This window comes from Dromaius novaehollandiae, chromosome 7, assembly GCF_036370855.1.
Source record: "Dromaius novaehollandiae isolate bDroNov1 chromosome 7, bDroNov1.hap1, whole genome shotgun sequence".
Classification (NCBI taxonomy): domain Eukaryota; kingdom Metazoa; phylum Chordata; class Aves; order Casuariiformes; family Dromaiidae; genus Dromaius; species Dromaius novaehollandiae.
This window is the reverse complement of record NC_088104.1, coordinates 22,994,490-23,017,856: the sequence shown is the minus strand read 5'-3', so window position 1 is coordinate 23,017,856 and position 23,367 is coordinate 22,994,490. Positions and strand designations below refer to the sequence as shown.

The window sequence follows — 23,367 nt, the reverse complement described above, 5'->3', positions numbered from 1 at the left end:
AAATTAAAAGCTAAAAAGGTATTTTGTTTGGTTAGGTTTTTTTTCAGTCTTTGCTCTGACAGAATCACCTTTATGTTGCTTTATTCCAGTAGAAAATGACTGCCTGGGATAATCTTTATGCAAGTAGCTTAATCTGAGCCAGTAATATTAGCCTTCTTGGTTTTTACCTAAGTAAACTGTGAATCCTAATCATATACTCAGAAGTGTCTTATATGAGAATCCCAGATACAGCCACAGAAGGTGCAGTGACGGAACTAGCATAAAGCCAAAAGATAGCAAATATAGCAAGAAGTTTAGGAATACTGCTCTGGGATATATTTTTTTGGTGAGAATTCTGATCTTTGGTCTGCATTCTTCAGTATTAGACTGATGTATATTAAAGATGACATTGTATGTTTGTGTTTGCCTGAATATTGAACAGTTGAAACAGGTGTTTTTCCTTAAAAATTCTTTTTTGTTAATGCCCAGAGAGTCTTTTTTATATATGTTCTGCTGCGTTTCATAGGTTGTCATGTATCTTTCTAGTCTGTATTTTAGTGATATTTTCATCACAGTAGAAGACTAAAAAGAATTATAGTAAAAATAAAACAAAACCAAAAAATCAACCCTCTCCTTTTTTAAAACTTTCAAAAGTCACCTAGATAGTTTTCTATTAGCAAATTTTAAGCATGCGAAGATTAAACTGTAATTGTTTCACTGTTTGTTTTTAAACTCAATGGTTATTTCCTGCAGGAATCCTGCTAACAGGATTCTGTTTGCCTGAAAGAGGTGTCTGGTTTTATCAGCATCTGTCAGAGTAAATCAGAATTTCTACGGAAATTAGCTCATTAGTATTAATTTTTGGCGATGTCTGACTGATTCATGAACTACCTTGCCATTTAAAAAAATTTACTTACTGAAAGCAAATTCTTCCATAAGATTTCTCATTACTAATCGTTCAATGAATCTAGGCTTCAAATAATGGTAATAAACACAAGTAATGGCAATAAATAAGAGGACATCCCTTGTCTTCTGACAGTTCATTCTTTTTGCTGAAAGCCAGGTGCTGCAGGCCCACATTTCATAGCGTATACCAATGGAAATAGTTCTTTTGGACTCATTCTTCCTCTGTGGGCACTAGTCAGTGTAATGCTGCAACATATTTTCTTAAATTAGTACCATTTAAAATGGATAATTAAATTCATAGCAAATAAATCACAATTCATAAAATCTCATAAGTTTGTTGTACTTGTTTTTAGCAAAAGATGTATGTTTCCATTTTGAGTAAATGATGCCTGTAGGTGTCTGTAGTAACAAGCATGGTTATTGCTGTTATTGCTGACTTGGTTATTTTTCCTTCATTCTGCATATTTCTGCTGGGTGTTTGTAGCAATAGATTTTGCAATCATGCATTTTACCTCTGGTTACTTTCTTCTTTATAGAAGTGAGAGTTGTTATTCTATCACAGTTGAAAAACATGCTTTTTAGAACTTTGGTGAGAAGTGCCTTTGAAACTGCAGATCACTTCTGCTTCTTCCATATTACTTACTTTCAAAGATTGTTATTTTAATGAATTAGCATCATTATTTGCTATGTAGTTTTCTTTGTTCTAAAGATCATATTAAACAGTGAGTCCATTAAATATCTTTTTTAATTTTGTATTTATTTTTTTTGTAAAGGCATTTCAGAGCTCCTTGCCTTCAGTTATGAGTAAGCATGGAAGATTACATTTGAAAAGACTAATGGCATAATTAAATGAATTATATAGCAGGTCTGCTGATGAATTGTATAAATGGACATTGGTACAACACTGAACTGTATGTAGATCTGACCAACTTAAGCTATAATTCTGGAAGTATTACAGAGTGTAGGAGAACTGGATGCTTTGTAGGTATTCTGTTAAAATTGAATTACAATTTCTCATACTGTACAAAGGCTGCTATGTTTATAATGCTTTCTAAAAAGTTTATCAGCGTTATCACCTCATTTTTTATCACTATAAGGATATGTTTAAATGTAATAACTTCATACAAGCTAGGCAAAATAAATCAGCAATATTGTACATAGTGCTTAAAAATGTTTTTTACTTATTTGCAAATAATGATACAAATTATAGTGTAATTATTTCACATGTTGCTTGTTTAGACACATCCTTTTCATTAGGAACTCTAAATCCTTTGGATGTTGATTTAATTCTCTATTGTAACTTCTTTTTAAATAAGTGGCTATGAATATTCCTGTGCTTTTGAGAAGCAATAATCTATTAAATGTACAAACAGATTTAGTTTTTACTTTACATAGTAATTCCAGTCGATAAATGGTGTTACATGTGTTGTGTTTATTAGAGCTTTAACTGGTAATCTCATATGGAAATGTTGCTTTGTAGGGCAGAATTCAGCGAGAGGGCCTGGGATTCCAGAGTGAACTTGTACATTCCTTCAGGGCATTTTTGCAAGGGAGGTTGTTGTGTTTTAAAGGTAGTTGATAAGAGACCTGCACCACCAACCCCAGACCTGCACCACCAACCACCATCATGCATTAGTCTATAGAAGGTATTTGGGTGAACATACTCCTGTACCACTCCGTACCACCATTTATTCAAGTGAAATTTTTGACCATTTGCAGGATACATTATAAATCAGGATGTCACTACCAGACAATCAGATTTGAACATTCCTTGCATAAAGTAGCTTGCCTATATCCCTTAGGAATACATCACTTAACTGTGTTTATGTGACAGTGTTGATATGCCTGGTTTTACATGAAAGTTAAGGTAGCATGTTATTTATGTCATCATGAATTCAAAAGTAGGTGGTTGTGCTTTGTATATACTGAGGTTATCTTCTCTGGATAAGTCTCTTAGAATAATTGAAAGATACGGTTTTATTGTATGGTTATTAATTAAAACAGGAAATAGGGTTTTTTCTTCAGAGCTGGGCTTTGCTACTGCCTCAGTTTTTTCAGTGTTCCCTGCTCTGAGGTGCTGACAAGAGATTACATGAAACAGAACTATGTTGAACCTAATTACGCTATAGCTCATTGTTCTGGGGACCCATAAAACTGTTCACTCCCTTTTTATGAGGCTGTAGTCACAATGAAAGACCATAAACGGTGCATTTTCTCTCTCCTATGGGACTGGGAATTTCATTAGAGGAGTCTAATAAAGGCCTGATCCAGCTGCATTTACACCTGGGAATGAAGGCTTCTTTATCAGGTCTTAATCCTTTGTAGGTCAAGGAGGAGGGAATGACAGCAGGCTAGCTTTTGATTAGCCATAAATGTCTGAAAGCTTAATTTCTTTTAATATTATTTGCTATTCAAATATTGACTCAAGACATGCTTTCCTGTACATCACAGGAGAGACTTTATATACTAGGGTAATATTAAAAAAAAAAAACAAAAAAACCCACAGAGTTTTTTTCCATACTTTCAAGCAGGTCACCAATGCATGGGTGCTAAAACAAGATTTCTACATCAGCAGAAGGGATTACCTTTTTTTTTCTTTTTTGTAAATCCTCAGACACTCTGGGGAGGACTGATGTTTAGCCCTTAGAAATGATTTGGGAAAAACATTCCATACCTTTATTTAAGTCTGTACAGTCTGTGAACTTAAAATAGATACATTCCTGATAAACGGGTTTCTGTTGTATAGGTGCATCTCAAAGAGACTGTGTTTTTTTTTTAACTTTTGCCCTTTTATTTGTATAATATATAACTATATTAAAATTAATGGCAACTTTATAGAGTTTCTTTGGGACTATTCTGTAAGATTTGGAGATGGTCCTTCTCTTTTTTGGTTGACTGGATGTATAGAGATGTAAACAATTTATAATTTGGCCAAGTGCTTTTTTTCTGGATATATATATTTATCTTCCTAGTTTTTTGTATGTATATATTATCACCCTATTTTTTTCTTCCTTTTCCATGTGACAAAGTAATGGGTAAATTACAGTTATTTGGCAGAAATGCACTCTAGTGTCTGTTTTGATGTGCTGGCACTGCTAACCTGCCTGTTACTCTGTTTTATCACAGGATGTGAGCGTGGGCAGTTTCGCTGTGGAAATGGTCGCTGTATTCCAGCAGACTGGAGGTGTGATGGGGCCAGAGACTGCTCAGATGATACAGATGAAGCTGGTTGTCGTAAGTGAAACAACTGTAGAGCAACCTTTTTGTAATATGAGAAATAGTTAGATCCCAGTGTGCTCAACTGTATCTGTGGTACAATAAGGAAGAAAAAGGGGGAGCAAAATCCTAGTTACCTGAGATGAATCTTTCTGAGTCATATCTCTTGAGACCATTGGCTTTGGTAGTCAGGAAATCAAGTAGAGCTCAGCTTCTAACATGACTTAGTTAGCCTTCTCTTCAAACTCTGAGTGTCTAATAATGCTGTTTCTTCTAATGGCAAGTGGACTAGGTCCTAAGTAGGTTTAGAAATGTATTGTATATCATTATTGCAGTGATCCTGAATGTTGGATGTATGTACAGCAACCACCAGCATCACTTAAGCTCTAAGTTTCACATCTTTAAGACCACAGACAACAAGCCCTACCTACTGCAGCTCAAGTAGTCTGGACTAGTTGTTTAGAGTGGTGGTGTTATCCTCTGTGCTAGCAGCTCAGGGACAGCAGTCACATTCAGATGGGTTATAGTATCCATTCACAAAGATTCTCACAATCTGAATGTTAAGACATTCTGAAAATGAAGAAATTCCTTCCACAGTCTGTTTTCAGAAACCTGCCTGCATTTTGTTATCTGCATTACAGTGTTCTTTGAGATTTTGTGGGCTGTTGTAGCTGTCAGGCTATTCATTGGTTAGGCCAGTTTTTGCCCCTCAGCTGATATGGAGTGAAAAAGACTAATTTATATTGGTTCTTTTCATACTGGATTGTTTCTTTGCTGCTTGGCCCGTATAGAAATTGGAGGTCATTCCTCCAGCCTGGTAGCTTGATTTGTTGCTTAACAGTTTAGCCAGTCCTGCAAACCAGTGCAGTTCTGGATGAAGAATGCCTTAAACTGGAGGAAAAATTGGTGGTTTCATGTAACTTGCCATTTCAGTTTAGTTCTGAACTGAAACTGGAAAGGAGGAGTGGGGCTTTGAACAAATAGTGAGTAAAATCCCTGTTGACTCTGTGAAAACTAAAAAACCTGGCACTTACCACATTTGTCATAATAAACAAATGATGAAGTTGAGTTGTTCTAATTTTCATACATGACATCTGTTAGGAGGATGAAAATAAAACTTTTCAGTTTTGATCAGTCAATTGTTCTTTTTAAAACAACATATTAATGTGCTATAGGTAGTGGGGCATATAAATACCTAGAAGATAGATTTAAGCCATTAAAAAGTGTCCTCTGTTTAAAATTATGTTACAATATTGTTCTTTGGTACTTTAAAAAGGAATCCAAAAATTGTGCATGAAGTGCATCTGTTGTATGCGTTTGATTTTGTCCCTTTAAGTGCTTTACTTCTAATATAATTTTGTACTTTCCAACTCTTAAGTCTATAAAGCACTTTTAATTTCTCCTTTGAAAGCTTTGCATTTTGTTCTATGAGCACAAAGTGTTTCTGGTTGACTTACAGCATAGCAGAGGCCAAAATCATGATGTCGAGAAGAAAGATCATTAAGACCACAGTCCTGTCTACTGGACTGTGTTGTGCTAGTGATTCTTCTCAGGAGTATTAACTAGGGATGGAGCAGGCTGTAACACAGTTAGTTTCAAGCATTTATTTTGGCCTTCCTCGCTAAGGGCTCCCTATCGTTAGGCTATTTGAAAAGTCCATGGTGGAGTCGGAATAACAGCATTCAGATTGTTCAGACCTTACCCTCACTTCCGCCTCATGAATCCATGAGGAGTATCATGAGCTTGTTTTGGAAGACCTTCTTCCTTAGCTCAAAAGCTGTAGATTTTGTGCAAGAGCAATAATACCAGGGATGAAGCACCTGGGGAGGTGTGAGGGCAATTGAACAGACTACTGGGAGCCTAGGGAAGCTAGCTTGACTCCATATATAAATGAAGAAGAAGAGATACTTCTAGGGGGTTCTTCTCATGCTCTGACCTGGCATCTAGAGGAGCCTGTCTTTTTCCATGGGAAGGTACAAAACCGAAGATTCAAACATAAGAGTTCACTAAACTGACATTAAACTTTGGGCATCCTTCTCCCTGCCCCTTCCCCCTCCCTGATCTGTCCATTTCCTTTGGTTTGTCAGATGCTTCATGTATTTAGTGGAAACGGAGCAGTCAGTTGACACCGAAACCTAAAGTCTTCCCCCCCCCCCCCCCTTTTTTAGCTTTTTGAAAGCCCTTTCCCAAATGGCTGTGAAATAACAATCTTTTTCCTTGCCTATACTAGCACAACCAACATGCGAGGGAAATCAGTTTCAGTGTCAGACTGATGGTGAATGTATCCCGCAGTCATGGGTTTGTGATGATGAGGAAGACTGTGAAGATGGCTCGGACGAGCATCAACAATGCCGTAAGTATTTGAGACCTAATGTTATACCAGCTTTGTGAAGTAAGAGGTCATTCATGCAGCAACATATTGATAACATACAGAAACAAGCCTGCTGTAAGTACAGCTTTTACCAGAGGAGTCTCTTCAAGGTATGGTTTCTAGAAATGAAATACTCTGAAATCTGAAATAAATAAAATACAGCATATATATCTGAGTATGCATCTCCAGATCTTGAATCATTACTGATGTTTCAGTTAAAGAAAAATAGAGAAAAGATAAAAATATATGTTGCATATTAGTTTTATGCTTCATATGGAATTTAGTAGTGTGAAAAATGAATAGTGAAATCTACATAATTCTCTGGGTATCTAAACATTCTGTCAGTTGCAGAAAAAGCTGCTTCATTCACTGCATACCAAAATTCACACTAGTACCTCAGAATTAAAAAAAAGAAATACTGTTCATTTCTCTCTAGAAAAGTTTGAAATTTGTAGGAGAAAAAGGAATTATCAAGCAGTTGAAGTACATACTGATAGAGATTCTTGTAGCATCTTCAGCGATGCTATTGAACTTCTTGTTTTTTTAAAATGATGAGAGTGATTCTTTCTCGTATTCAGATCCTGGTATGAGATGAAAGTCTGGTCTTTCATTATCATTTGGATAGCTTAATCTTAGTGTATCATCTCTATTAGTATTTCAGTTAATATGTTACACTGTATATTAATCATGTTTGAATTGTCTTTTTTTAAACTAAATCTTTTAATGTTCTCCGTATGTTTTAGAGCAAAGAAGTCATTTAGCAGCTTAACCGCAATAGCCATATTGATAGTATGATATATGTTGCTTGATTTTTGAATTTAGTACATAAGCAGCTTAAGGGCTACATACTGGTTAGGTATGTGCTAAAGTGATGAACAGTAAACTGAGATGATTATTGCACCAGATTACATTCTCTGTGGCATTGTTGTGTGAAAGAGAAATAGAAGTATGATAGTGTTCCAAAGAAACCAATTTGCTGCTGCTTCTAATACTAGAAGTTATTTTGTGAGGAGGATAGGATTTATTTATTTTCCTTTTTGGTTCTACATAGTTTTTGGATAATTTCTTCAAACTGTCTGAATAGATTGGAGCTACTAAGTAACCCGCTTGATTCTGGGGAGGTTCACAGGTTTAAGTTTTGGAAGAACTTCACTCACAGACCAGGCACGTGCTTTTAGATGTTGATATTTGTTCCCACTGAAGGTGGAAAAATGGAATGAAGGTGAATTGCCTTTTGTTCCTTTCTTCTTTTAAGTGAGTGTCAGCACAGTTGCTGGTTATGTGTTAACCAAGGAATCTACAGATAAAAAATGCAAGATGAACAACAGCTCTGAGTTGACTTTTGAACTAGGTCTCTGTAACTTACCATAGTTCTCCATGTACTCATTAATCATGGGTGTTATGGAAAGGCTCTTTGAGTAAATATACAGTGGCATCATACTACTGCTGCTGTTTTTGAGCCATTTACTGGTATTTGCTCTTCTTCCAGAGCTTTTCTGTGCTTGGTGATCCTAGTGGAGCTTTCCATTTTTGAAACTTTTGAAGTTTTTCCTGAGAGCCAGCTAGGTGACAGTACTGGAAGTCACACATGCAAAAAGAAGAGAAATGTGTTTTACTTTATTCTCTTACTTTTTTTTTTTTTTTTTCTCCCTAATGAGACTAGTTAGCCCCATAGCTGGGCTTGGGAATACCACTGACAGAAAAAGGAATAGAGAGCCCTTGCAGAGTAGCAGACCAGGTGCCAGCATATAGATTGGGGTGATATTTAGACATAACATGAGTCTGAAAGAAACAAAAGTTCAGATGACAGAAAGAAGGAAAAAAATAGGGGTAATTTTGCCCTTCTGTTATATCTTTACAGACCCAATTAATTTGTCTAAAAATAGAAGACATAATGTTAATTATGCACACAGAATTTCCATAAAATAAGTGGAATCAAAGTGGAATTATGCAGTTTTGTTTTCCACTGACACTGTTTTCACAAGAAGAGATACCAACAAAATAATTCTTGCTCATCTATTAGTTATGAATATAAAATATACCTGACTGTTGAGGTCCTGGCTGTATTGAAAAGTAGGGCCTTATTTCCAACTCAGCTGTGTTTACTTGGTGGCAGTCTAGATGATTTCTTGTTAATGTGTAATATGCTTGGGTAGTTGACCAAATAACTTAGTGACAGTTTTGTGCCAGCAAGCAAAATAATACAGAAAACTTTAAACAGTGAAAATCCGTAACTTAAATCTTTTAGGCAAAACAATTACAAGGAGATACTTTTTAACCTAGAGGTCATTTTTCTCCCAGATCTCTCTTGATTGTTCCTGGCACTTCCACCTTCACTGCTAATGGAACTTCATTTTGATGGCAAAATTGGAATTCCATTTTAGTTTTGAATTTAGTGAAGTATATGCTAGTGTAAGGGAGAGGATGAAACTTTCCTCTTAAAAACTAAGCAATATTTGAGGAAATTACTTTTTGATAAGATTCAGTACTGTGTTTATTGATGATAAATAGCCTCTTTTTTCTCTACCTGGAGAATGCAGAACAATAAGCGGAATATATAGTGAAGATAAAGACATAAGAAAAGTTTTTAACAGTGAACCAGAATCAATCCCATATCCTTTCAGCTGAAGCTCAATGAGGAGATATGTTCCAAGGAGCTTGCTTAATGTGCTCTAACCATTAATGGTTGCTCAGCCTATATGTCCAGATTATGGCAAGTCCAAAGCATTTCAAGAAACATAAACAATGCAGCAATGTATTTATATGCTTTATTTTCATCACCTTACGCAATATAAATTCACTGGTATCTGCAGTTCAATATAACACTATTAAAAATGCTGAAAAGCATAATGCTTTATAATGCTGTATCATGTCATCTGGCTAAATAACAGAAGTGCCATCATAAGCCCATGCCTGATGTAGATCAGATTTTTCCTGTTGTCTGTAGACTGGTATTAAGGCCTTATGTTATACTAAGTCCCAAGGAGGTAGGGGAACTCTGAAGAAGGGCAGAATGACAGGGCTACAGGACATATGTCTGTATGGTTTCCTCAGCCCCTGTAGTGGGGCGAAACAGTGGGCTTGCAGGGTACAGAAGGCCTAATAGGGCTATACTGTCTACCGTGTACTTGTCAAGTATTCTTTAATCTTCCTGGGCACACAAAGGTACAGGAGGGGAAGGTTCTGTGTTAATATTTGTGAGAAGGACTGGGTAATTAGGAAAGAGGAGGATGAGAAGTAGTTTTCTTGTGTAAAAAATCTTGGTTGATGGAAAACTTCACTGACTGCCTGTTTTTTGCAGCGGGAAGGACATGCTCAAGTCAGCAGTTCACATGTTCAAATGGACAATGTATCCCGAGTGCATACAGGTGTGATCGAGTAAAGGACTGCACTGATGGAACAGATGAAAGAGACTGCCGTGAGTCTTAGCTCTTAGCAGTAGATCTGGTTTCATTTCATCTCCCCATGGCATTTTAATCAATTTGTAAGATTAAAGGGCTTGTCGATGGACAGAATAACCACAATATGTTTCTTGTTATTGCAGTTTCATTGCATATTCTTTTGTGTATTAGAGCTGATGTTCTGATACAGTTTCATTATTTCAGGACTCAAATGCAAACTGCTGCTGTGGGGTCAGGGCTTCTTGTTTGTCTGTGTCTTAAAAATAATAAATACTGGATTGGAAAAAACTTGCCATGTTTAAATGGCTTAAAGCCTTGGAAGGCTCAAAGCTAACTTTGCATAATTTTTTCATGTTCTTTTTGCATACACCTTCCTGAGTTCAGTGGTAACTATAACCTGTACAGGAAAGCAGAATTTGGTCCCAAATCATTTCTGTGAGAGCACTTTAAACCTTTGGAAAGTATTTGTCTTGTAGACTGCAACTTCCCATGAAGAGGAAGAAGGATGGGGTTGTACTGGTATTCAGATAAGACTTTTTTATTGTGCCCACAGAACACAAATGGACAACTAGTGTTTTCAGTCTAATTTTCCCAGAGCTAATGCAGCCTGACTGTCTGCAGGCAGCCTGTCTGGTTACAGCCTCCCTAAAGCCCGGCCTACGTTGAATACCGATGGAAAGGACTGTTGGCCACAGAACAGAGGCTGTGTTTTTTCAGAGGTGCTTTTCCTAATACCTAAGTAACAGCGTGTGTAACAACATGTCTGTTCATTGTTGGTATTAAGGAGAAACTTTACACATCACGAGTGATATGTAACACACAGCTGATATTTCAGCTGTTGTATGCTTCTGGGAAAAAGCCAAACTGCAAACTTTACTCAGAAACAGATCTAGGGAAAAAAGAAGAGGTGAGGATGCTAAGGAATGGATAAAGGAGCAAGAAAGAAAATGTTGTTAGTGGCTCTACTTTTGGAGAAAAGGGCATGTATACATGCTGTATAAAGGAAAACCAGCATATTACATGGTCAGCCAACTGCCAGTGCTTTTTATCCCTGACTCACAAGTGGCTAAAAATGAGTGTGCTCTGTAAAATGAAAAGTGATTTAGAACTAAGTGGCACTTTGGAATAAAAGGTTGCTGAGACAGCAGGCTTGGAATGTTCGCATGTGATAGACACCCAGCCAATTCTGAAGTTGCCAACACAAATGCCTAAATGCCAAGATCCAAAGAAACCCATACCATTTCTGGAAGAATATTTTCTGTGGCTTGGCATTTTTCCTCTTGAAGTTTAGAGGAAGAAAGGAGATTGGTAACTTAATTTAGCAAATGTATGACAGCTTTAAAAAAATTCCTGAAGATATTTGTTTAAAAAAATGCATCTCTGTGGATTGAAAGATGGAGCTTCTCAGCACCTCTGAGAAATCAGTGATTAGTCATGGGGTAAGGTAGGGGATAGACAGATGAAATGATGTGATCGTAGTAATGCAGCAAATATATGGCAGACTGGGAATAGGGTCCTAAGGTCAATACTCAGATTTTTTTATTCAGACTAAAAGCCACAGTGATGTTTGAAAATTGACGTGCACATTTAATTTCATTTTTAACAGTTACAACTGAATAAATTAAAAAGGGGCTTTGGAAAAGGGTCTCTAAATACCTTAACAGCAGTACTCTTTTGCTGTGTGGGAAACCCACATTTTGTTCATGGATCCAGTCATTGCTGCATCAACCAGTAGGCCCAGTGACTGTTTTGATGGCAGCATATTTAGCCCCTGGGAGAGGTACTGCCTCATGTCATTCAACAGCCATTACTCTGTTTGATTAGAATATGTGTTGACAGTCCCTCTAAGCCACAAGAGTGACTGTGACTTGGAACATTAAAAGTAGGAGTGTTGGACTAATTTAAAGAAATGAGATGGTGCTGGAAGACAAGAGAATCACAAAGATGATAACAGGAATACCCCTCCAGAAAGGCTAGTTAATTTTGTTGCCACTCTATCTTCACAAGACCTGGAACTTTAAACAGAAATCATAAGAGAAAGTGAATCATTTGGTGATTTTATCATAAACTATTAATCAGGGGTTAGTTTAAGTGTTAGATTTTATTGTTTTGAAGCAGATTCTAACATTTGCCTTGAGCATTAATTTTTCCCACTGTTTCCATCCATTTGTTTCTCTTTCCACAACATAATAAATACAGGAGAAATACCTTATACAGACAACAACAACAACAACAACAACAACAAAGAGAAATATCTCTATTTCCCCTTTTCCCTTACCAGATTAATTTACACCAGAGTGTTTCGTAAGTGAAAATGGAGCATTCAGGAACTGTTGAAGAAAAAGTATTTTAAAAATAGTTCTTTTATTTCACAGAGTATAACAAGTATATAAATCTTAAGGAAGACTTTAGTAACATCACATCTGCTTGCTTATGACTTCCACTTACTGATCTTTCTGGAAGCAGATTTAAGTTGTAAAGAAGATAAAGTTTTGGTTCTGAATAAGTTATATTATTTAAGAAACCAGTCAAATGCAAAATGTCACCAATATGAAGTAACTTGGCAATTAAGCATGTAATAAAATGGAAAAAGGAGATTCAAAGCCTTAGTCCATTTTATTCCTAATGGGATTAACTGCAAGAGAAAACTACCCAAGCAGAGGCTAAGATAAACATCAGAACAATGTCTCAGCTACGGGTCATGTAATTAGTGTATTGAAGCCTTTTTTATTTCATAAAATTAATGTAGTTTCTGTTTTCATTAAATATATATGTCAGGCTGTTTTCCCAACTTTCTTAAAAGTCAGGAGCTATTTATATTTTAATATTTCCATTTTAAAACTTTTAAAATGCAGTATGAAATGACAGACTGTTGGGGTTACAAATACTTTTTAACAGTAAGCAGCCAATGTCATTTTTCTGTGTGATATATTAATTTTTTTTAATTGAAGGTAGAATTCTCTCCCCGCCTCAGCTTTTCAGTCGAACAATGAAAATCCCAGCCATTTCCATTTTGCTCTGCTGTGACTGACAGAATAAACTTCCTGGATACAGCTCTGGCAGCTGAGACAGGTCACTGCACTATGAGGCCATGAGGGAGAAAGGGGAAGTCTTTTCAAGACGTTTTTGTTGAGGCTGATGGGCTGAGTGCAGGCCCAGAAATTCTGGATTTTTAATTCTAATTTGGATGTTGACTTGCTGCCATGGGTTGACTGCCTAACCTGTCAATTCCTGCCTCTTGTTCCCTAACGTAAGTAGCTGTTTTGAGCAGGAAGTGGGCAGTCAGGTCTGGAATGGGTTTGTGGAGATGGCACAAGCCTCAGTGAGGGTGAACAGAGACCAAGAGCTGAGGAAAGCCTAGGGGGTAGTCCAAGCAAGAAGACAAGTCGTGGTCAGAGAGGGAACTCATGTTCTTGATGGAAAAATTTTATATATTGGCTACAGGACAAGGCAGAAGTTCAGGCTGGAGGAAATCTCTGCACCAGGGAGTGTTTGGAACAGGGAACCAGCAAAACTGGAGAAGGTAATTAAGGCAGCTGAAGACTAGAGTGGCAAATATCAAAATCAGGCTCTGGTCAATCTGCTAGCTCTCAAAGGATCACTGCTTAGACATTGCCCCATATCACTTAGTTCATAGGAGTCTTGGGCTTGCACTAAGTCCTTTTTCTGTTGTCTACAATGGCCTAAAGCTGTCTGTGCAATGGTGTGCCCACTTTTGACTCATGGCAGTGAATCAAAGGGTTTTAATTGATTTTATTTTGTAAAATGATTTGAAATATTGCTGTAATAAGAGTGACACCTGAGAGTAGGAAATTGTCCTTTTTCTCTTCCTCCTTCTTTTAGCATGGGTTCAGGTTAAAGAAGGCTACACTTCCAGGCTGTATGACAGGGGTCAATGCCTGCTAAATCTAGTACCAGTGTTACAACTGTTTGCTGTTACTGTTTTTGAACAGATGTATTTCCAGCTTGCTGAGCTTGTAGAATAAACATGTTAGGCAGAGAGCAAAAACAGGTAGCTTTACCAATCCCTGTGGCATAGCTTTCAAGCCTCTTCTGTATGTATACATTGAAAGATGCAATTTAAGTGGGTTTGCAAGTCATTCCTCATTTGTCGTTTGTGCTGACCTCTGCCAGTTGATCATGTTTTGCAAGTGAAGTGCGGGCATACCGTGGGGTGACAGATTGCAGAAAAGTGTTTTGACTAAGAATAAGAAATGCCTGGAAGAAAGTGGAGAGAGTGTGGAGCTCCCTTTACTCCTCAGCACTGGAAAGGATGTAGCTGAATTCCCCCCTATTTTTGCCAAACTTATATTATCTTCTGGGAACTGTGATCACTAAGAAAAGACGATCTTTTTCAGTTTTCCATAATTAGCAAAAGGTTCAGAAGATCTTAGCAGAAAAAGACAAATGAAACAACGGTATCATGAAATGGAGGTGCTTCAAAATTAAAGGCAGGCTGAAAGAAAACTGTTTATATTTCTCTGTCAGATCCTTCACTTTTCTCTCCTAATTCCATAGGATTTTGTCTTCTACTGCTCTCTTTTCACTTTCTGCTGTTTTACAGCTGTAATTGCAGACCTCCCTAGATTCAAACTACCTAACTTGTCCCTCTTTTAACTCAGAACCTTCTCCTTCATTTTCATCTGTTTCTAATCTACATGTTGTGACCCAGAGAAAAACCTTCATATCTGAGTCCCAGGATGAGAACCCTTCCTTTGGCTGTTGTACTTTTTCATAGTTCCAGGTCACACACATAACTCTAGCACTTTTTCTATGTGCAGCCTAGAAAATTCCTACAGAGGCAGTGTGACCAACTTCTCTGATCTCTTATCAGTTCTCCCATAGCTTTGTTTTTTTTATACCCAAATACCCTGCTTTGGGATCTGGTGCTCACAGAGGAATCTTAGTTTTCTCTAAGAAAAAGGTGGTCAAAGAAGAGCTAGAAAATGTTTGCTTTGCAAGCCCCAAATGCAGTGAGTAAGTATGAGATCTTCACACTTCTTAAATTTAAAATGTCATGTTATTCACCTTCAAGATTTTCTTTGGTGGAGACCTTTTCATTAAGCTAGATTGTGTAGGTCTTCCAGGTTAGGAGACTTCTCATTCCTACCCTTCCCACTGCCAAGGTCCAGATGATTCTTCTTTTCTTCTTCAGAACTTCACATTTGGTGATAGCTAGGAGCTATTGGCTTTCCTAAGAAAGTGCAGCGTAGTGGTTGGCCTCCCAAGAAGCCAGCATTTCTTGTTCTGTTCCTCTTTCTTTGCTGCTGCTTCTCCCATAAAAGTCTTGATGACTATCCTAACTACTGCAGAACTGTCCTGATGACACAGATTCTCCTGAACCCTGCGGTACATTGGCTACAGCCTTCAAAGTAACTCACAGCTTTGCTATTATTCATGAGGATTAGTTCTTAATGACCCAAATAACTAAAAAAATCTTATTATTTTAATAAAATAATAAGGTGTATTGTACAAAGAGTACAATGCACAATGTAGTGAAAAATGTTTCAGATCAGTCAGAAAGCTGTGACCAGATGTACATCTTACCAAGCTTGATCTTTAAACTATCAAGAGGAATGGCATTACCTGCACAGAGTTTTAAAATTTAATTCATCATCTCCATCTGGCCTTTCACAGAATGTTTTTGCTTCTGCAACTAAAATCAAAATAAATTTAAAGAAATGTAAAGAATCCTTACAGCAAGAAGTTTGGAAACGAAAATGGTGAAAAGGAAGTCTCTGTTCTCATTCCAATAAACCACCAGTATAGGCAAAATAAATGCATATTTTAAAATATCTTCAAAGCATTTTCACTGATTGCCATGATTGGTATTTTTGTAACAATTTGCATTTATACTATAGATTATATAATAAACTAAAGATTTTCTAGGCTGAGGATTTTTCAAGGCTTACTGCAAGAGAGAAAACTTCTACAAGTTCTTCCTTCTTCAAAGGGATTTTAATACATGCTTGAGAAAAGTTTGCACGTTATTGTTGGCAAGGTCCTTAGTTTGTCTGGGCATTCACGAGGAAAGAGTGCAGGGCAATAGGTCGAACTTATTTGTTCTTTCATATTCAGTCCATCAGAAGCAGCTTGGAACATCACTGGAGCTATTTCTGTGGGATATGAAGAAAGATGAGGAAAGATACAAGCTCGTCCTTTATAATTCCCCTTAAACATTTTCCTCTCTGTTGCAGACTTAAATGCAATTACCAAGTGAAAACAATTACTGTTCTTATATGTGCCCCCCAAATAGTTACAGTACTCTTGTATCGTAATACCTGTTTCCTGGTATACAGTTACTGTGATGGTTGCTTTGCTGGGATGTCTTTTCTGATTCCAGACAGGGAGGAAGCGCTGATCCCACAGTGAACAATAAACCATAGCCCCAAATCAGTCTTTGCTTACCTTCTGAAAGCACAGAGTTAAGACCACAGAATTCATGTTGTTTCTGAAGCTTTTGCTTTGTTGTTCATAAGCCCAACGCAAGCAAAAAATTCATGAGATGGCTGTGTTAAAAGGGAGTTTGAGCAGAAAGTGGGCAGAAGGATGCTAATCATATTCAGGCCATGTGTTGGCATTGTCCATGCAGGCTTTTAGAATAGAAGTTCTGGGAACTAGTATCAGAAGGTAATAGGTATGAACTCTATCTGGAACCCTTGTACTCTGCAACTACCTTTCCCTGAATAGGCACATACTGTTCTTACCTCTCAGTTGCTGACTCATTAACTGTGGTGAAAATGAATGAAATGGAAACGAATCAACCAGAGAGAAAGTCTGGCTAGACCAGAATGTATGTAGTGTCCACTGTATGTTATAGTGGACATCTAAGACAGCTGTTTATATTCTCACGTCAAGAGCTTCCTAAAGAGCAGTTAAAATCATGTAAGCCTACTCGATTGATAAGTTTAGTGGGAATGTGATGACATATAGAATAGCAAAAGCAAGCAAAATAGTTTGCTGCTGCATGGAAGAACTGTGGCTTTTCTGAGTTCTACTTGGGTGATTTCATAATCCATGTTTTGAATTCCAAGTAGTTTGAATGAAAATGTGCCTAAGCAAGAGCCTGCTATATCCACTCTAATAACTTATATGGAAGTAAATTGGCATAAAAATTCAGACTGGAAAACTAAAAGATTTTTTAGATTCATTTACCTAGCTACATAATTCACCTATACAGAGGAAAAGCTTCAGTAAATCGCACTTCTAAAAATAGCAATTACTTGCTTTTATACTGGCCGTTTGCCTGTAATAAGCAACTTTTTTCTAAATGGCAGCAAGCTAAGCTAAACTCAACTTCTCTTACTCAACTACTCTGGCACTGCAGTTGCTTACTTTGTTGGATAGTTCCACTGAACTCACTGACTGTTTTTATGCACAAATATTTTCAGAATTAGTTTCAAGTTGTCTGAAATAATCCTCATGTTATTGTGGGGAAGGGTAAAACAAGTCATGAAATCCAGATGTCCCAAAGTGGCTCCGGAACTTGGGAGTTTAACATGCTAGGCTTAATTAGAACAAAACTGTAAATGCCTGAAGTCTCTGAGTTTGAGACCTTATGAAATTCTAAGAGGCTCTAGTATCGGTAAGTTTCAGGAACTCCCTTTCTAGTTAAGCGCTTTTGTTAAGATCAATAAAATATACGACTGAGATGCAAGTAAAGAAAACAAATTATTACTGCTTGCTCTCCTTTAGTATTATTTCATTTTTCATATTTCCTTTCATATTTCAACAAGTTACAACCCATTGTAAATTGTTTGGGTTGTAAATCTTTTTGGGCTGGGGGAGAACATCTCATTTCTCCCTACTTTCTTGCAAGGTTTTGTAGCATTTATCTAGGCGTTATTCTTAAATATCTGCTAGAGATGGGTAACTGGATAAATGGGTTATTTTTCTGGAGCAGAATGGGAAGTTTTGTATTCCTTTTTTATTTTTCTATAAATCCAGATATATTGTTAGCAATGGATATGCGTGACCAAATAATCGTTATACTCTATAGTCTAATATTTGTGCTAATACGAAAGGATTTCTTATGTAGGCTACCCAACATGTGAACAGTTATCATGTGCAAATGGAGCATGTTTTAATGCAAGCCAGCGATGTGATAGCAAAGTGGATTGCAGAGATTCTTCTGATGAAGCTAACTGCAGTAAGTACCATGTGGAGAGTGATCCCAAATATACTTTATAGACTCTCTTTTTAAGGTAAACATTGTAGCTTTTTGACGGATTCTTTCTATTTCTTTCCGTGCTCAAATCTTTTTCAGCACATGGATGTGCCAGTACGCAGTTTCAGTGTGCTAATGGAGAATGCATCCCCCGAGCCTTTATCTGTGACCATGATGATGACTGTGGAGACAGGAGTGATGAAGAATCTTGCAGTATGATGGCTTCGTTTAGTTTCTTCAACTATTTTAATAACAACTAGTTGAAGTGTACAGCAGAGCAAAAAAGTACATTGCTTGGCTAGACAGACATTGAAATCTAGCCCTTATTCTACATAGACTTTTTTTTAGGGAAAGATGAAATTATCACTGCTACTTTGACAGATGTTTTCCGAGTCAAATTTACTGCGAAGTGCTTGGATGTGTGGTTGCTATTTGAATATGCTGGATTCAGTGACAGTTTGCTTTCTGACACACAGAAAGAAAAGCAGGTTGTCGTTCCACCAACATGATTTTTTCCCTCAGAATATTCCTCTTTTATCTCTGTGGCTATGCTTGGCCCTTGGAGGATCCAGAAATGTTTCTAAACTCCTAAGTCAGGGAATGTCTTCTGACTATAGAGGGCCTTGACATCAATGTTCATTATTATATGCTTGTTACTCTGTTTCTCTAAGTACTAGGGTACTTCTCTAGTACAGATATCCTTACCTCCTGATGTCTTGAGTATCATCTCGTTATGCCCACCTTCATGAACCTTGGTAATAAGGTGCTCTGCATCTGGTTCCACAATTAATAGAGTAAAAATGTAGCCTTTCTCTTCATTTCTGTAAAGAACCAGAGTACTCTGAGATAAAGTTCCTACTTAAAAACAGAGCAAAACAGGAATGTTTACAATATATATGAAATTTGGAACTGGCTCTCTCTTTCGGGGGAGAGAGTATAAATGACTCTTTATCTTTCAGACAACTATTACCATTTCTAGCGTTTTTGTCACTTAGAGTACACTTAGATTTACTGGTGTTTCTCTCCTTAGCTTATGCGACTTGTAGAGGCAACTTTTTCACTTGCCCAAGTGGCCGCTGCATTCATCAGAGCTGGATATGTGATGGAGATGATGACTGTGAAGATAATGAAGATGAAAGAGGATGTGGTATATACTAATCCTAATTTCTTCTAATGATGATATTGTCAGAGGAAGACCTCACTAAGCTCCTTCTATGGAATTTGGCAGATGAAGATGTCTTGTATCCATTTTCATTCTATGAAAACCTTAGAATTACATCTTTACCTGTTTTTTTCCTACTTATGCAATATTCACTGTGTTGTGTATATGAGAGTTATCACTGTGGTACTGAGTATAGTGCAAATTAAATTTAGCCTATATGAACAGTAGGTTGTTCCTGGTTGACTTGATACCACCCCATGAAGCATTGAAAAGTTCTCTTATTGACTACTATAGATGGATGGAAAACCCTCACAAAAGCCATAATTCTTACTGTGACCATTCTCACTGTAATAAAATTGGCTTTTCTGAAACTACCTTGAATAAATAGATTTTACCAACTATTTAGGAAGTTACTTAGTAATGGAATAGCTGAACTACTTGATTCTTCCCTTATTAGGCAAATTATTCAGATTTTACCTTCAGAAAATGGAAATTATAGGTGGTAGGCCTAGTCATAAATCTTTGAAACATATTGTTTGTAAAAGGTTTTCTACTTTCTGTGGAATTTTTCAGGTTTTCCTTTCAAAGAAATGATGCTCCTAATAAAACAAAAAAAGAAATGAAAAGAAGTGAAAAAAGTGAAAAGAAGATATTTTTTGTCAAGATTTGTCATGTGAGAAACAGAAATTTGAATGAATAGAAGTGTGGTTTTTATTTCTTTCAGTGGCCTTTTCTATGATAAGCATTCTCTGCTTTTTCCAGAGATCCTTTCCTAGTATGTTTTGAAACCACAAAACCATTGTTCTATTTCTGGTGCACCAGACAGTCTAAAGCTAAATGATTTTACTATTTCTAAGCAGGAAAAATGAAAAGTATTCATGTGTCTGCATGAGTATTGTTTGCACTGCAGTTTGAAGGAAAAAGAAAGATCGTGACAAGGAAGAATAGAGGATGTTTCTTGTATAGTCTTTCCCAGCTGTGTGTAAGAACCAGAAATGGAATAATAAAGGGTAGAGATGCTCTGGGAAGCTTTTAGAGAAGAAGTTCTAAGTATTATTTGGAGCATACTCCTCAATTATTCTCATTTCTCTTTTCCACAGAAAGTGGCCGCCATGAATGCTACCCGGGAGAGTGGGCCTGCCCTGGGTCAGGGCACTGCATTCCAATTGGGAAAGTGTGTGACGGGACTGCAGACTGTCCTGCAGGAGAAGATGAAACTAACATCACTGCGGGCAGGCATTGCAGTTAGTATGAGAATCAATAGCATACATGGATGGAATAGCAGATACATCCATATATACGTTTCTCTCTTGTCTCCTAAACAACATTGAAAATTTTGAAACTTGCTATTTTTATTGCCACTGTTCTGACTGGATTGCCTGAAAAAGGCATGACTGCTATGAACAGACTATTCCTTTGAAAATCCATATATGAAGTTTCACAAATAAGGCTTTTTATTCTCTTTTCTTATCCCCAAATATATTCAGGAAGGCAGGGAAAAATGGTCTCTATGCCTTTTTAGTTTAAAAATCTGTGTTTTTTCCTTTTTATGAGCAAGAAGGAATGTGTATAACAGTCAGAATACAGGACTGAATTTGTGTATCCTGGGCCTTGGCCAAGTCACTTATGTTAGAGTTTTCAAAAACCTCTTTTCAGCTTTGATATCTGGTTCTCTGGTTGGTATATACTGGTTTTTCTCCTTTGGAGGCAATGAGCATGCTTAGTTCATGTTAATTTCACTCTTATGAATGTCAGTTCCCTCTCAGAATCAGGCCAGGGTATTTTAAATTTTCAAATTCTATGAAGAGGAATATTCCTATTAAAAAATCATTGGAATAGGAGGAGAGGAAAAAATAATAGGCATTTAAACTTTATTATGGAAAAGTGCCTCTTATCTCTACTTAGTGGTATTGTTGTAACATCAGATGTAGGCTGTAAAAGAAGTGTTTAACAAGAAAAAGTGTCGGGAAAAGGAAAATGGAAAAGAAGGAGGAGGAAGTCAGCAGCAGCTCTACAGTCATATTTGATCACCTATCACTGATCTGTTCATTAGGCAGTAACACAAGGAAAGGAAGGAGTGGTGAAGAAATAGAGTAGTAAAGAGTAAAGAAGAGTTTCTCCATGGGCACACCCCAGCCAGTATGTTCCAATATATTGGAATAATATAGATATTTATCTTCTTAGTATAATACAGTTGGTTATTTTTTCTTCATGAAAAGTGAACGATGAGGTTATATTCCAATAGATGGAGCTCAAGGATGTGTTGTGCACAAGTAGGTCTTGTGGAACCAGAGAAATGTACTGTGCATTGCAGATGGCTTCTTCTCTGCAGCTCTTTATGTGGCATTCTTACCAGTGGTGGTACTTTATAGCTGTTCATGAGAGACTGATTCTTGTCCTTTAACTACATTCTCAAAACCCGTTTTTAACATTAATCTTACTTCTCTCTTCCATTTCCTTGCCTGCATGTATGTAAGCACACATTATTTCGTGGAACTTTAGCCATCATTTGTTTTAAGAAGCTGTTTGTTAAATTGTGTATTCGTCATAGAAAAGACCATAACTTTGTAGTTGTTAGTAAGGCAACAGTTCTACTGGTAATAGGTGTAATGATATTTCTGAACTTTTTCATTTCCATTTTAGACATATCACACTGTGCTGCCCTGAGCTGCCAGTATCGCTGTCATTCTTCACCATCAGGAGGGATGTGTTACTGCCCTGCAGGATATATAATAAGTAGCAATGACAGTCGTACTTGCGTTGGTAAGTGAAGTGCAGTGATTGCAGATACCCAGTACATTCTCACAGCTCATTGGGAAGCTTTGGATTCCAGGAATCTGAGTAAGCTCGAAGTGATTGGATGTACAGGCAAATAGGTAAATCTGAAGAGTCAGCAAAAGAATAAAAATGGAATGTCAACATGACATGATGTCAGCATGGTGAGTCAGAAACAAGTCACAGAGAGGTCATAAAGGTCTTGCTCAGTAAGACCATTAAAGACATGGTGAGAGCATGATGAGGTTTAAAAATAGTTACTCTTTGATGGCTACTTTATTATGAAGTCTGTGTTAAAGGTCTTTCAGTGGTTAGCTCCAGGGATGCGTGTTGCTGTATGCCTGTAAAATCAGTTAATGTTATCAGTGTTCGGTGGTACTTGAAAGTGGCTACATAGGAAGGCTGTAAATCATTGCACATTAAAAGCGTTCTTTATGTTTGCACTGTGGAATGGCTATATATCCTATGATGTATCAGTCATTCTTTATATGAAAATGAAGACAATTTTCTAGAATGTAAAAGTAAATGAGATATTCTGGCACTGCATTTTTATTCTGTAGCTGCTGTAACTTGGATACACACACCTTTGATAGTAAAAACAATTTATCTCAGTAAATGAAAATGCAGTAACTTCAGAAACACGGAGTTTAGTACTGCCTCACAGATACTTACCTAATTTCTTGGACGTTTTTTCAGCCCAACATATGGTGTGTGTGCTACTAACAGTATTCGAGGTGCTCAGAGTCTCTCATGAGACGTCTGTGTTTTTGAGAGTGCTGGGTGGCCCAGTGCTATATGAGCTGCAGTGACACCAGGGATGCTCTTACAGAGGAGGAATCAGTGTCCTGACTCCAGAATTCTTCCAGAATTTACTCTGTTGTTTCACTCTGATGCAGGAAGGACCCATTTGCTAACCTGGTGCAGTTTTGGTGACTCTTTTGTTATTCTCCCTCAGTGTCCTGTAAACCCAGCTCTCTGAGTCTGGCTTGAAAATTTGAATCAATGTATTTTGGTTTTGCAGAGATCTAATAATATTTCTGTAGTGGGAGGAAAAGACTTCTCATCAGAGAATGGCTCACAGTCAGTAGTATATACTTTCAGATCTTAGTTTAAATGAATTTTATTGGTTTATGGCCAAAAGGACTAAGCTGTAGTGTCAGCAGAGTGTATTACTTTTCAAAACCATAATCTTTTCAATTTTTATTCTCCTTGTTTGCTTCTGGCTTGCTGTATACTGATGGTTTTTAACATATATGGAAGCTGGAAAGCTACTGCTGTCTGGGAAACACTTCATTTTCATTTTTGTGTCAATGAATGTTTAAAATCAGAAGCACTAGTAAGGAGAATATTTGAGATCTCATTTTCTCCTCTTTTGGCTTAACAGTAGAAT

The 23,367-nt window shown here is 37.1% G+C and overlaps 1 protein-coding gene across 4 annotated transcripts in view; it reads left to right on the top strand.

The window, feature by feature from the left end:
• The window catches only part of LRP2 (LDL receptor related protein 2), a 133,257-nt gene that overhangs the window by 19,399 nt on the left and 90,491 nt on the right, over positions 1-23,367 (top strand). For all 4 annotated transcript variants that reach the window (XM_064514893.1, XM_026093805.2, XM_064514891.1 and 1 more), the window contains 8 exons: positions 4,012-4,119; positions 6,332-6,454; positions 9,774-9,890; positions 17,912-18,022; positions 18,140-18,253; positions 19,071-19,187; positions 20,303-20,446; positions 21,846-21,965. In XM_064514893.1, coding sequence (XP_064370963.1) covers positions 4,012-4,119; positions 6,332-6,454; positions 9,774-9,890; positions 17,912-18,022; positions 18,140-18,253; positions 19,071-19,187; positions 20,303-20,446; positions 21,846-21,965 — 954 coding nt within the window. The remainder of the gene's footprint in view (positions 1-4,011; positions 4,120-6,331; positions 6,455-9,773; positions 9,891-17,911; positions 18,023-18,139; positions 18,254-19,070; positions 19,188-20,302; positions 20,447-21,845; positions 21,966-23,367) is intronic.